This window comes from Podospora bellae-mahoneyi, chromosome 4 (assembly GCF_035222275.1).
Source record: "Podospora bellae-mahoneyi strain CBS 112042 chromosome 4, whole genome shotgun sequence".
NCBI classification, from domain to species: domain Eukaryota; kingdom Fungi; phylum Ascomycota; class Sordariomycetes; order Sordariales; family Podosporaceae; genus Podospora; species Podospora bellae-mahoneyi.
In genome coordinates, this window is record NC_085883.1 from 1915736 (window position 1) to 1928794 (window position 13059).

Sequence of the window (13059 nt, forward strand, 5' to 3'; positions counted from 1 at the left end):
CTGAACCTGACAAGCATTTTTCTTTCTGCCAAGAGACCTCTCGATGGGCCTCACTTGCAGCTCAAAACGTAATCTCGACCCCGGAGCTAAGCTGAGCACGGCCAAGCGGCGATGGTTAGATCTGGCGTTAACAGGCCAAGATCTGTTAAGACAGGGGCTTGATCGGACACCAATTTCTTTGTCAGATGCAGCCTCTATTCTCGGCAGATAATGGCTTCGATGGGAACAAGAACTCTAACAGTAGCATTCATCTCGAACTTGGCCATATATCGAGACAATGCCCTTTGTGACATGTGAACAACACAGCCCCGGGGCCCCTGCCATCCGATCTCTTCTTTGATCTCCAACGGAGTATATACGCCGCGCCGCGGCACTCTCTCTATGACTCGATCCTTACTACACATCACTGGATTGACAGGCATTCTCTCATTCCATCATGTAATCCCCTAATTTTCAATATCTGAGCTCACGTCTTGGCTTCGAAGCCTTACGTACCCTCTTCTTCAAACCCATGCATTAACTTCAAGGTCTTACATGAAGAGCCTGTCATGTCAATGTCAAGCCGAGCACTGCTAACCATTTACTGACCAAGGTCAGGCATCTTCCAGGAACACCACACCGATATCAAACCGATCACCATCGTCCGTGCCGATACCGAACCCCGAAAGAACTTCTCCGAATATCTAACCATGATGCTTGACACGACATACATCCCAGGATGATAACAAGTGTATATGAATATCGCTAACACAACAGATCTCTCCCGCCTCCGCGGATCCGCGATTTCGAGGGAACCCCGTTTCCAGCCTCTTTATCGAGAGGTCGATACAATACTAACATTCAGATCTACCCAACTCAAGGACAACTAACCCATAGGTATCTAACTTACAGAACATCCAGGTAAGTCATTCACCCCCCGCCTTCAAACCACCAACAAAATAACAGGAAAAACAAGCGGCAGCATCCTCTTGAGTAGAGCACTTAGTCTTCAGGTAAGTCCCTCTCCCCCATTTTACTACTAACAAAAATACAGGAAACCCCTTCAACCCATCAGGGTTCAAAATGAAAGTTTTTTTCGCTTTTTTCTTTCAAAACTACCTTTCCCTCGCTGCCGTGAAATCCAAGAATAATGTTTCCATGTTTGAAACACGTCTCCAAAGATGTTAAGCAATAACCTATAAAACTACCCGATGATAAACTCTTTCCTCAACAACCTACCTTCCCGATACCCACGATGAGACTCCAGCAACATCTTTTTTACACGCGGTTTGTATCAGCGTAAGCCAAACCACCTACTGTCCCATGCCAAAAGTCTTCCAGAATGCTGTGCACAATAAACTTGGAGTCTGCCAAAAGTACTCGAAACGAGGGTGCCGAAAAGAAAGAGTGGAAAAAGGGCGTTAAGAACACGTAATACATCCAAGATATATACATCCAAATTTATATCAACAGACCTCTGAAGTTCATCGAGAGGGCTCTCAAGACACCTACCTACCTACCTTGGTCAGAAGCTATCTTTCACAAACCTCCCAAGGGACCCAGGACCTTGCGATACAAGTTTCCACCGAGTACTATCTTCAATTCGCAATGTAGGCCCCCCCGCCCTACATCATACACAAAGCGGAGGGATGTAAAAAGAGAGCTGAAAACAGATGTGCCTATTCAGACAAAGACCGCTTGGCAAGATATTTGCGCTTCCAAAAGCCATCGGTTGAGTCATGTCTGGAAGTAATACACTTCATGCAAGAGATGTCAAGGTATGAGCAAGAGTTATGAAGAGAATCGCGACGACAAGGGCCCTGCAAGTGAAGCTCCTCGCGCACATACAGATGTGATTGCCAACTAGATACCTACAATGAACCACTTGTCAAGTCAACACACCCATCACGTAACTTCAGCAAAACAAAAAAAGAAGATTCATTCTTCAACGTCCACATCACCAGCAATATATATATATATATATATATATACATGCCTTCCCTCACAACCTAGCCTTCCTCCCCTCTCTCACCATCTGCATACTCCTCAACAAAGCATAAAGCGTCCCCATCCTTCTCAACTCCACCCCCCTCCGCCTCCCCAACCTGACCGGATTCCCCAATATAACCTCCAGCTCCATCCGCCTCCCCGCCTCCCAGTCAAGCAACATGCTCGGCTTGCTCCCCACATTCCTCTCCGTGCTCTTCAATATCTTCTCCGGCCCCGCCAGCTCCCCCGGAAACCCCCTCCCAAGTATCTTCGGCGCCGCGTCCCAAATCTCCTTCATCACCCCGTACAAATGCCGCCTCAGCTCCGGATCCCGCACCATATCCGCGTTCCCCAACCCGCCCGACAAGACAGAAGACGGGTTGAACGCCGCGTTGATAGTCAGCTTGTGCCAGCGGATGAGTTGCAGGTCGATCTCACTCGACACGGTAATGTCAGGAATCGAGCCAAAGGCAGTCCAATAGTGGCCCAGCCTGTCGCAGTGATCCAGGCCGACAGAGAGGAGAGTCTCGTTCAAAGAGTCAGAGTCAGAATCCGGGGTTGGGGTCGGGGAAGGGGGCACCAAAGCCCCCGTTGTGCCGTCACCCGTTTCGACGCTGTTGCTAGTCGAGTTCGCACTATCAGAGTACGGCCCAAGGTGAAGGCGTGTCCAGCGGTTCTGCCGGATCACCCCAGGGGAGATCTGCTCCGCCGAGATGACAGTCACCCCAGACACAATCGGGTTGGCAGGAAAGCGCAGTCGATACGGCTCCTCCACCCCGACCCCGTTTTGGATGAGGACTATACACGACCCCTCCGACACCAACGGGGCAATAAGAGCCGAGTCGTCTGACACATCTGGGAGGGCCTTCGTCGTGACGATGATGTAGTCCCACTGCTTCACTGCTCCCTTGGACGCAGCATCCGGTGAAGGGTAAACAGCCGCAGGGCAAAAGGTGTAATCCCCAAACGTGTGAGTCTGGAGCTTGACCCCCGACTCCTCCAAGGCGCGGTAGTTTGAGCGTGCGATAAGAGACACGTGAATATTATGATCAGGCTTTCCCCGAAATCATCAGTAAACACCCTTCTCTCTCATATGAAGACAAACCCCAAAAAAACTCACATGATGCAACCTCGAAGCATAAAAACAACCAACCGCACCAGCCCCAACAAAAACAACATTCACTGGCCTATTCCCAGCACACGGTCAGCTTACCTCCCTCACCTTTCAACCCTGATATTCCCCCAGGAAACTCACCTATCCGGATCCTCCCCCGCCTTCGGAGCACGATATAACCCACTCATTATCCTCCCTCACTCACTCAAAAAACAAATAACGACCTCGGAAATGCAAAATACTGCCGTGCAACAACCCAAAGCCCGCCTTATCTCTCTTCACTCCCGAACAGTATGTATGTAACCCCCTCTCTCCTGACCCTACCTCTTCTTTCCCTGTCTGCTGTATAACCGACGGGAATCCCGGCGTATTGCCTCTGGTGTTCCCTTTGCCGTTCAGCCGTGTATACCCTTTCCCGTCTGTCGGTTCTCTTCAGGTCAACAGCCCCTTACTTCCCTTCAGCAGATAAATCCGTAAAAGCAAAAGCTTCCCGAACTGTTGCTATCGTTGGTTTTTGCCCAACTGTCGAAAACCTGATTTTCCGAGTAGGATTTTGCTGCTGCTGTTGTTGTTGTTGATGATGAGGGTTGTTTATCCCTCACCTCGTAATATGCGCTGCCGTTAGACCCGAAGTGCGTGTTGTGCTCAATTCTCTATGAGACTAATTCTCTGTGTTTTGTTGCTGACACCGTCCTTCTTGTCCTTACTGCTGACTGGCCTTGGTGTTGTTTTTACCAACCCAAGCTGTGTCAAGTAAGTGTAGTCAACCGGGAACACTTGCCGTGATAGCCCGCCTCGTTCTGTAGTATGATGGTCCCGTTTGAGAAACCCTTTGCCTCAAAGAAGCCGGCTCATGTATCTCTCGCCCGTCCGCAAACCAAAACTCTCTCAACCCCGGCTCTCTTAATCCCCCAAACTTTCTTGACCAGGACTCCCTCAATGATTTCCTCTCCGTAATCTGATTTCTGACAACCTCACACCTCTCGCTCGCTCGCGGAATTAAAACACTTTCTCCTTCGTAAACCGACGTCTTTCAAGCCCTCGGTGGTTTGTGGCTACCCTTAGTCTTGTATAAGCGTCCCAATCCAATCCAATCCCCCACGTCTCTCCCACAAGTCTCGGTGTAGTAGTTGATCGGTCGCCGATTGGAGTTTAGACCCGCTTCCCTCTCTTCGGAAATTTAGTGGTCAGAAGCAAAACAGGAAGAAGAAAAAAAGCAATGAGCATCAATCAACCTTGACCACCAGCGGCGAAAACAAAACAGATGCTGATTGATCACGTCACGCAAAACTCCGCATACAAGATGGGATGGAGGGCAGCAGTCAGTCGGTCGTTGGGAAAGGAGAGAGAAAGGTGTGGTGTGGTTGGCGTGAATGGCGTCACTAAAGTGGTGGTGTGGAGAAACCGCGGTTCGGTTCATCGCCAAGAAAACTGCTTTCCCTCCGAGGGAGAACTGCGGGGAAGTTTGAAGGGAAAAAGTGGGGGAGGAGAGGAGGGAGGTCAGCAACACACACACACACACGAACAAACAATGGATAGGATGGAATGGACGATGCGAACCAACCCAACGGAACCGGTGCCGAACGCGGCCAGCATCATGGAGAAAGAACTGGTCCGTAAAAAAAGTTTCCATTCTTTTTTCCTCAACTGTGCGAGCGGCAGTCCCCTTAGATGCCCGGCTTGGCGATGTCTGGGCAGGGCGAGGACAACCTCTACTTATACAATCATATATATATATATATGTGTATCACCTATAACATCGGCAAAAACAACAACATCAGAAACAACAACAACAACAACAACAACAACAACAACAACAACAACCACCCAAACACTGTCTTCTCACCCACCAGGTCAACCTCCCTCCCATGCAAACAAAAAGTTATATCCCCCCGCCCATTATCACCGGAAATAACAACTTCATCACCATCCCATATAGTAAAACAACGTGTACTCCCCATCCTCGCCGCCTCGGCCTGAAGGACCCCGAATTTCTTTCAACCCCATAAGCCAGTCAGCCCTCTCCATAAGAAAAAGCAAAAAGTGGCATGCCCACACACATACACACACAGAGACACACACGCACAATGGCCCAAAACGAAAAAAAAAAGGGTACTCATTGTAAGGTACTGGGTACTTGTCTGGAGCAAACTCAAGCCACCATCCACTTGGTACCAAACTCCAAGTCAAAAAGACATACAAAACCGAAAGAGAACGAACCACCCACAGCTGTTGTCCAACACAGCAACGCAACCCTCAAAAGCTTCCCCCCTCCCCGCCCCTCCTCCCCCCCCACCACCCTCTCTGTCTCTCCCACTGCATCGGGTCCAGTCCACAGACACAGAGGTCATCAGTTCCTCTTGGATTATTACCTACCAGCTTTCTCGCTGGCAAATCGAACGGCGGACTTGAACCATGTGCATCGCCCTCGCACACATGACGCCAGCTCCCCTCCGTCAGCTTGCCCCTCGAACGACGTTGTTCATGTATACACAAGCTTCGCATCCAACACAACCGCACTTCACACACACACACACATGCAGCTGTGCGACGTCAACAAGCGTCGCGTATCGGTCCCAGATGGCTGTCACAACTGCGCGGGGTATCCATCCTGTGCAACATATACAAAACCGACAGGATTGTCTTGCTGCTTATCTTGCGATTGTGATGTGTGCTACATATGGCCTACCGCTACTGCTACCCAACCTACCTGAACGTTACGAATTCCGCCTTCGCATATCCCCAAGCATAAGGGGGTTAAACAACAAGCTCTACCATCCCAACCTGCCAACCAGAAACCGTTGTGTTTCCGATCGTTGACGTCGGCCGTCTGCAGAGTGATACATGCGTGCCGGTTCCGCCTGCTTTTTGGTTAAGCTTTCTATGATAGCAACGACTTTCCCCTTTTGTTCAAGTTTCCCCGTCTGCCACAACATCGCTGACGGTCATATCCGACATCCAGAGCCCTTCCTCGACGAGTAGCTATCACAGCCGCTCCTCTCCGATGTGGTCAGAGCTTCAACAGCGTCGCAGGAGTCTTCCATGACACCCCTGTCGCAAAGGCACTCGGAAAACTATCCCACACTGGATCGGCCGAGGGTGTGGGACAGCTCCCAGGGCAACTGGATAACCTCCTCGTCATACACTGCAGCCTCCTGCAGACAAAACTAACGAAGTGTGGGTGATGCAAACTCTCTCGAACTTCCTTTCTCGTACCCATCCTCATTCATGCCCGGTAATGCACACAATGCCATGAAAAAGAAAGCAAAATAAAATGTAACCTCTACTGATTCCCGAATATCCTTAAAGAGCAAAACGTCTTCTCAACGCGGGCGCCCAGCAATGGGTCAAAATGTTTCATCTATGCCCTGTGGCATCCAGCCGAGTCAATGGGGTAGTGACTGCGGTGTAAGAAAACGCAAAAAAGCGAGATCCTGCCAGGGCAAAAGTGTACGAAGGCAAGAACATTGAGAGCAGAAACTACTCGGACAAAACAGATAGACTTCCACTTACGTCTTGACCTGCATCTTGCATGCACACAAGTCGACGCCATCATGAAACATGGGTAATATTCAAAGGCTCAGCGGCCAAGTACCTCCATGTACACAGGACAAGAGGCTGCTTCCCCATGTCACCAGGGTTCTAGCCAAGTCGGCATCTTGCAGCATCTCCTGAACTCAGCTCCTGCCGATGTAGGACACATGCTTGAAGGAGCTGGCTGACCTCGATCGCACCACGGAAGCCAGTCCATCACCGACCGCCAAACGACGCTGCCCCTATCATCTTCTCACACAGCAGACGGCGAGGCCGGGCCTCACGTGTGACCCCCATTGCGACATGCGACCAGCCCAAGCCAAGCATACCCATCTAATACCGAGAAAGAAGAGCCATCGAGGCTCGTCCACGACATGGCGGTGCTGCCCATGGGGGTCTGCCCACATTCAAAACGAACGTGGGAGGCTCGGGGCGTGGGGGCGATAAAGAAAAAATGAAAGCGTGTGTAAAATCAGGATGAGGGGTCATTGACAGAAGTTCAGCGCCCGATACTCGCTTGAGCTGCAGGGCTGTCGACCAATAATCTTTCTCTCACCGACATACCTACCAATCACCAACACTGGCAATCGGCTTAGTCCGACCGTCTCCCACCACCAGGTAAGCTCGGAGAGCTCCATGCTCTAATGCCTGGCACCAACACCACCTGCAGGGCAACACTCGACGAGTGACGCTGGCCATGTTCAGAACCCATCACCACTGGGGAAAGGCAAACCCCGCGCACCAAGAACGCGCCCAGGCGTTGCGATAGCCGAGAACCGGGCAGCCGTGATCGTCCAAACAAGACTAATCAAGCACAGCATGAAGTGGTTCGATGGTTTCCACTACCGCAAAAATCCCCCGAGTCGTAAACGTGCAAGGGTCCTTTGGAGGGTTGGGGTACTGGTAATCCCTCGGCGGAGATGCATCTTCGTGATGAACTTGTCGCGAGGGTCGCGAGTGAAATTGGTCAGAGGACTTGGCCGCGCAAGAATTGCTCTTGGGCAAGGTGTGAGGTCCGATAAATTCCCGGAAACCCGCAACCCCAATGGAAGCTGCGGGGATATGCTTCTAGAACGTTGACCGAAGCCGGCTGTTTGGTTGCACAAACAGATCGACTCTGAGCTCTTCAGCAAGGGCCGAATGAGACATGCTTGGGGGAAGGGGAGTATCAGCCCACCCCAGCTCGTCGTCTTCGAGAACCTCGAACTGAGCGCCACCACCTGCGAAGGTGTTCGTGAGGGTGGTGGTTGCAGCGCAGGCGTTCCGCCTGTCCGATAGGAATACCGCATGGAGAGAGAGAACACCCGAGGGCAACAGTAGTCAAGTCTCGGCGGTGCACACGATCGATATCGATCAAATGTCGTTAGTTTGAAGAGTGTTGCCGAATGCCAGAAGTGACATATCAGGAACGAGGGCCAATGCGTCCTCGTGATTTTAACCGTGCGGCCGGGCGATGTACCGCAAGTGACTGACGAACCTGGCAAATGACGGCAGCCAGATGGCGGCGCTGAGTGATGGATGGTAGGACAAAGTCAAAACTACCTGCCGGGTCTTGGGCCCGTGGCGTTGGGTCGCAAAGGAAACCGAATATTTCCGCTGCCCGGATCTTGATATGGCCGCCATTTTGCTGCCGGGCCTTGTTGAGAAAAGAGAGCGCTGACAGTACGACACAGTCGGGGTCAGGTGCAGCAGCCGAAAGCCATATTGGCTCCTATTTCGGCTGCTTAGAGCTGGCGGTCTGACACCGCAACTCCCGCCGAAGCCGTTGGTTGGTGGAAAGGTGAAGACAGAGAACAGGAACAGGACCTGATGGCTTCTGTTGTCTCGCAGCCATCCATCATCCATGCCATGCCCTGCCCTGCCCTGCCGGTGTCTCTGAAGAGAAACGTGGGGGTGTCTGTGTAGAGACAGAAGAGGGGGGAAGGATGGATGAAAAGACTTGGTTGCCGATCTTGGGGCTGTTTATCCTTTCCACGGACAGTAAATGGAGGCCGTCATGATGTGTCTGTAGTGTATATGTCGAGTGCGTGATGACCGGCTGCAGAAGGCCATCTTTGGATGGGCTAATGAAGCAAGGCAGTGAGTCGCCAGCAGATGGCGAAGCCGGTTGGGGCAAAGAGAGAGAAGTGAGTGGTCGAGGTGGTGGTAATGATGGATGGCTGTGACTGCAAATGCAATAGGATGAAATAGGATGGATGGATGTGATGGCATCAAATTTGAGAAGTGTTTTCTGCTGGAGGAATGAATGGATGGTTGGGACTGTGTGAATTGGCAGTAATTGGTGTGGGTGGCCTAAAAAAAAAAATTCTGCTGCAGCTGCCCTGTGCGCTACTGGACGTCAACGACCGCTAGGGCCGATTCGAGGACCGGGGGTTTTTCCAGCAGTGGGGTCTCCACTCTCTTCAACAGTGGGCCGCATGCCCTGGCCCGCATCGCCGACCAAAACAACCTGGCAGCAGAAGGTTCACACTTGCTGGTTAGTAGGTGGTTAGGTAACGACACCACAAGAAGCCACTTTTGTGCTCTCTCCTGTCCGAAGTCCCATGCACTTGGCGGTCTCATATTCCAGCGACGATCCCGATAGCCGTGGGCTATTGCGGCCGAGAGCTGGCGGACAACATTCAAATCGTCATGACACGTTGTATGTGGTCAGAGACTCGTTTCTTACCTGCCTCTGAGACAAGGGCGATCATCGCGGCTCGGCGGATAGAGGCTGGCAATTACCTATGGATATCAAGTCTGCATTCTGCCTCTAATACTCCGTAATCGTCCATCATTCAGCGTGCCGGCGGAAACGGAGAGCTCAAGCGCCCTCGCTAGCCGGGTCTGCTGCTTGCCAAGATGGTCTGAGAAGGCTCGCCAGGGCAGACGTTCCGCGGGGCATCATCTCGCACGAATGGTGCCCCCCCCCGGCTCTCGTGAGGCTGTACGCACCGCAGACTGGAAAAATAGGCTTATGTCGGCTGGCTGGCGCGGGATGTCGAAGGCCCAAATTGGGTGCGGCCGTGGGACAGCGAACATCGCAGCAGACATGGCCCAACACAAGCGATTTCGGTAGTCTCAGCAGCTTTCTCGAGCCGTACACTCTCTCAGAGCATGGCAGAAGAGAAATGTCCGTAAAGCGGCCGGTCGGCCTGTCGTGGCCTCTTGCGCATTCGCCGTACAGATATTGCAGATTATCCGTCGTTGTTGAGTTTCGGCTGTCGGCGGTGTAAGTGGAAGCACCGGCTATGCCATGTATAAGTAAAGCAGCACGTGTATGTCGTCCCCAACAAGAAGCTGCCTAGGAACTGCATGCAGAGGGCATGGACGATACGGAAGTGACAGCTCAGAGAGCGTCTTCTAGGTAGTAAGCCACAGAGTCTTTGTCATTTGAAGTCAAGTGAAAGTGAAGTGAGATGAGGTGTGAGTGGATGCCCGTTTCTTGCTCGGTGTGGTGGAGTGTGTACTGCGGTAGTCTGGTTATTGCTGTGCTAGCCCTGCAACATCGGTCGAACCCTCGCAAGGGTTTTCGGAGAGAAGCGCGTCATGGTCAACGCCGCATCGGACGCTAGTGATGGAAGAAGCGAACCCCTCCACGGCCGTCCTGGGGGGCGGCTCGGGTGGGAACAGGGCAGTGGTTGGGGATAGAGATATCAGCGAGGGGAGATGGAGAGTGTGAGCGAGAGCAAGAGACCGAGAGTGTAGCAGCCGAAAGGAGTCCAGTTGGTTTCTCATAAGGTAGTAGGTAATTACATATTCCATTTTTTGCGGCAGGCTAGGTCGAAATTGACCGGGGACTGCCTTTTTTGTTTTCCCTTTGATTGGGGCTTTTACCCATATCCTCGAGAAGCGCCGGCGTGGGGAATGCGACACCCCACTCTGCTGCTGGAGCTGACGTCGCAGAGCTTCCCGTGGATGCCACTGCGATGCCACTTGCGCCCGTGAGCCCGTCCAAAGATGCGCGCCGAGCTTTTTATGTTGGAGGGCTTTGGAGAGAAGAAGCCGTGATCGCGGGAGGAACTCGGTCGTTCACAGCCGATCCGCCCCCCAGGCCGCGGATCTAACAGCCAAATGGAGATGGAGATGCTCACCCCTTGTTGTCGCAGAAGTAGGCAGAGACGGCAGTCTGGCCGTGAACCCTCCGGCAACTGCACCTTCGGGCGCTGCTCGGCGCAAAAGAGGTCGTGTGCAATTCCCAGAAAACCAGAGTACCGCCGGGGGAGGCCGATGGGGCCGATATCAGGAACTTGCAGACTCTCTCCATGACTCTGCGAGAATCGAAGAGGGAGGTCACTGGGGTTCTGTACGTACATACCGGTGGTGGATGGGCAAAGGAAAAGAGGCTGGGGGACACTCGTTGGGGTCCAACCAACCAAGACCCCAAGACTCTTGTGCTCTGCTCCGACCTGTGACGTGCGATGGAGGATGAACCGTGGAGTGGATGCAAAGTACCTGATCGAGAAATCGAGTACGGCCCCTCTCCAGGCTGAACGAGCTTCCCAGAGTAGAACAGCGCCAAACCAGGGCACCTCAGGCACATCAAGGTGGAAGGTTACAAGAACTTCCTTACTTGATGAATAACACTTCTTGCTGGCCCAGTGAGGAAGGTCGTCTCGTCTTAGAATAGATCAGATCGAGGGCAAGGGAGAAGGAAATTCGAGGATCAAGTCGACTACCCTAACTGATAGACTGAGGTTAGCATAACCGGGCAAGCTGCTGGCCAGTGGAATCAAGGACGATTACCTGATGCTAAATTCCATTATTGAATAGGACACCCAGAGGACAATCCTATCACGCCGCCCACGCCCACGCCCCCAGGCTCTGCCCCCCCTCTCCGCAACCACCCGCACCTTGCAACCCTCACGTTGCTGGGGCCCCTGCTCCCCAACTTTGCTGATGCTTCTTCGACAGGCATGTGCAGCAGACCCAGCTAATTCCCATTCAGGCCATCCCGCGACCCGTCTTTCGCCTACCAAGAGACGCATATGAGACTTTGCACTTGTCCCTCCAAGTACCTCTCTGCATGTACGAAAAGGTACTTTGTAGCAGCCACTGCGGCCTGTCAATCGTCACCTCTGGGCACGCTGGGTTCAGGGCAGGAAACAAGTCTGGCGTTCATCCCCCCTCCATCCATCCACACATCCGGCGAGGGGGGAAAATGGAATGGTGAGTCCCACATGGGCCAGGGAAGTGTGGACTGTGTCTACTAGTTGACGGGCTTTACCTTGGGCCTTGGGTATTCCAACAACCCACGCCAGCCGCGGCCGAACAACCAAAGCACATTAAAGGAGCCCACCCCCTTCGAGGTGCTGCTCCGGATCTTGCTCTCAGACGACTTTGGTTTCGTATTGCCTCTGCACCGCTTCACAAGCTGTCCAGTCCGACTTCCTGTTTCTGCCCTCGGTAGACAAGAGGCCTATCCATCGTCCATTGTTGCGCCCCGTCAGCCGCCGACGCCCGCTGCGTTTCCGTCCATCACCTTACTCAGACCGCCGGCATTACGTTTGCCCTGGACCTTGGGACCTGGATATACCAGATACCGAGCTGTTGTTCTTTTTTTTCTCTGTGCTGCTGTTGCTGCACGTCATGCTGGAGCCCGCAGCTAGCCAGCCCATAGCAAAGCTAAGCTAGCTGAGACCCGTCACTTTACCTCACCTTGGGACGCCCTGACGCCGACCGTGTCCGAAGCTGAAGCTGTCAGAGGAAAAAAGGAGTTTGTTGGATTCGCAGATTCGGTTGTTGAATTCTGGGTTACCGTTACGGAGTGAGGTTCCAAGTCCAAAAGGTACCCAACCTTGTCCTGTCTCGTTCCGACAAAGTCATCCCGTCCCGGTCTCTGCCCTGAAAGGAACCCCACCCCTTGCCCTCTGCCCTCTGCCCTCTGCCCTCTGCCCTCTACCCTGTGCCCTCTGCAGCCCAATTTTGAGCCACCACCGAGGCTTTGCAAGCTAGGTACACCTGGATATTCACACACACTTACACGGCCTCAGCTTCCAGTGGCGCCTCCAGCTGTTCTCTCAACAAACCGGCTCCACCCAGCCCACATAAATTTATTTCATTCCCTGGTCTCTGGGATCCTCTCAACCCTCCCTCGACCCCTCGACCGAGTCGCCTTGCCCAAAATCGACTCGGAGTCTTCGGCATCTTCCTCAGATGTTTACATATGAACCCAGCATGCCCCGAGCGATGAGTCTCTAACTCGAGTACACAGCAACAACCACCATCCACCAACCACCAACCACCAACCACCAACAGTCGACCTCGCTGCTCGCTTGCTGCAGCCCGCCTTCCCAAGCGCACCGCAGCAACAGCTTCCGTGCAGCTCCTGGATTGGCCATATCGCTCCGGATCACGGACCGTCAGCTCCTCCTCCCCCAACTGACCTGCTTCATACCTGTCTCCTAGCACAGCACCGAACTTCCGGCTGCACCTGGACTGGACTGGACTTCGAACTCCCAAGG

The 13059-nt window shown here is 53.0% G+C and overlaps 2 protein-coding genes across 2 annotated transcripts; one reads left to right on the forward strand and one right to left on the reverse strand.

Moving 5' to 3' along the window:
• Positions 1–1981: 1981 nt before the first annotated feature.
• Positions 1982–3275, reverse strand: QC761_409530 (uncharacterized protein; the record flags this gene model as incomplete). Its single annotated transcript, XM_062879231.1, has 3 exons — positions 3224–3275; positions 3089–3155; positions 1982–3022 (listed from the first exon to the last, which is right to left on the reverse strand). Exons 1-3 carry the CDS (start codon positions 3268–3270, stop codon positions 1982–1984), a joined length of 1155 nt encoding a protein of 384 aa, XP_062732259.1. The 5' UTR covers positions 3271–3275.
• An 8500-nt stretch (positions 3276–11775) lies between these two features.
• QC761_0066240 (uncharacterized protein) lies at positions 11776–12646 on the forward strand (the record flags this gene model as incomplete). The annotated part of the gene is given in 4 exon segments (XM_062872647.1): positions 11776–11790; positions 11809–12100; positions 12221–12362; positions 12589–12646. 4 exon segments carry the CDS (start codon positions 11776–11778, stop codon positions 12644–12646), a joined length of 507 nt encoding a protein of 168 aa, XP_062732260.1.
• Positions 12647–13059: the final 413 nt, after the last annotated feature.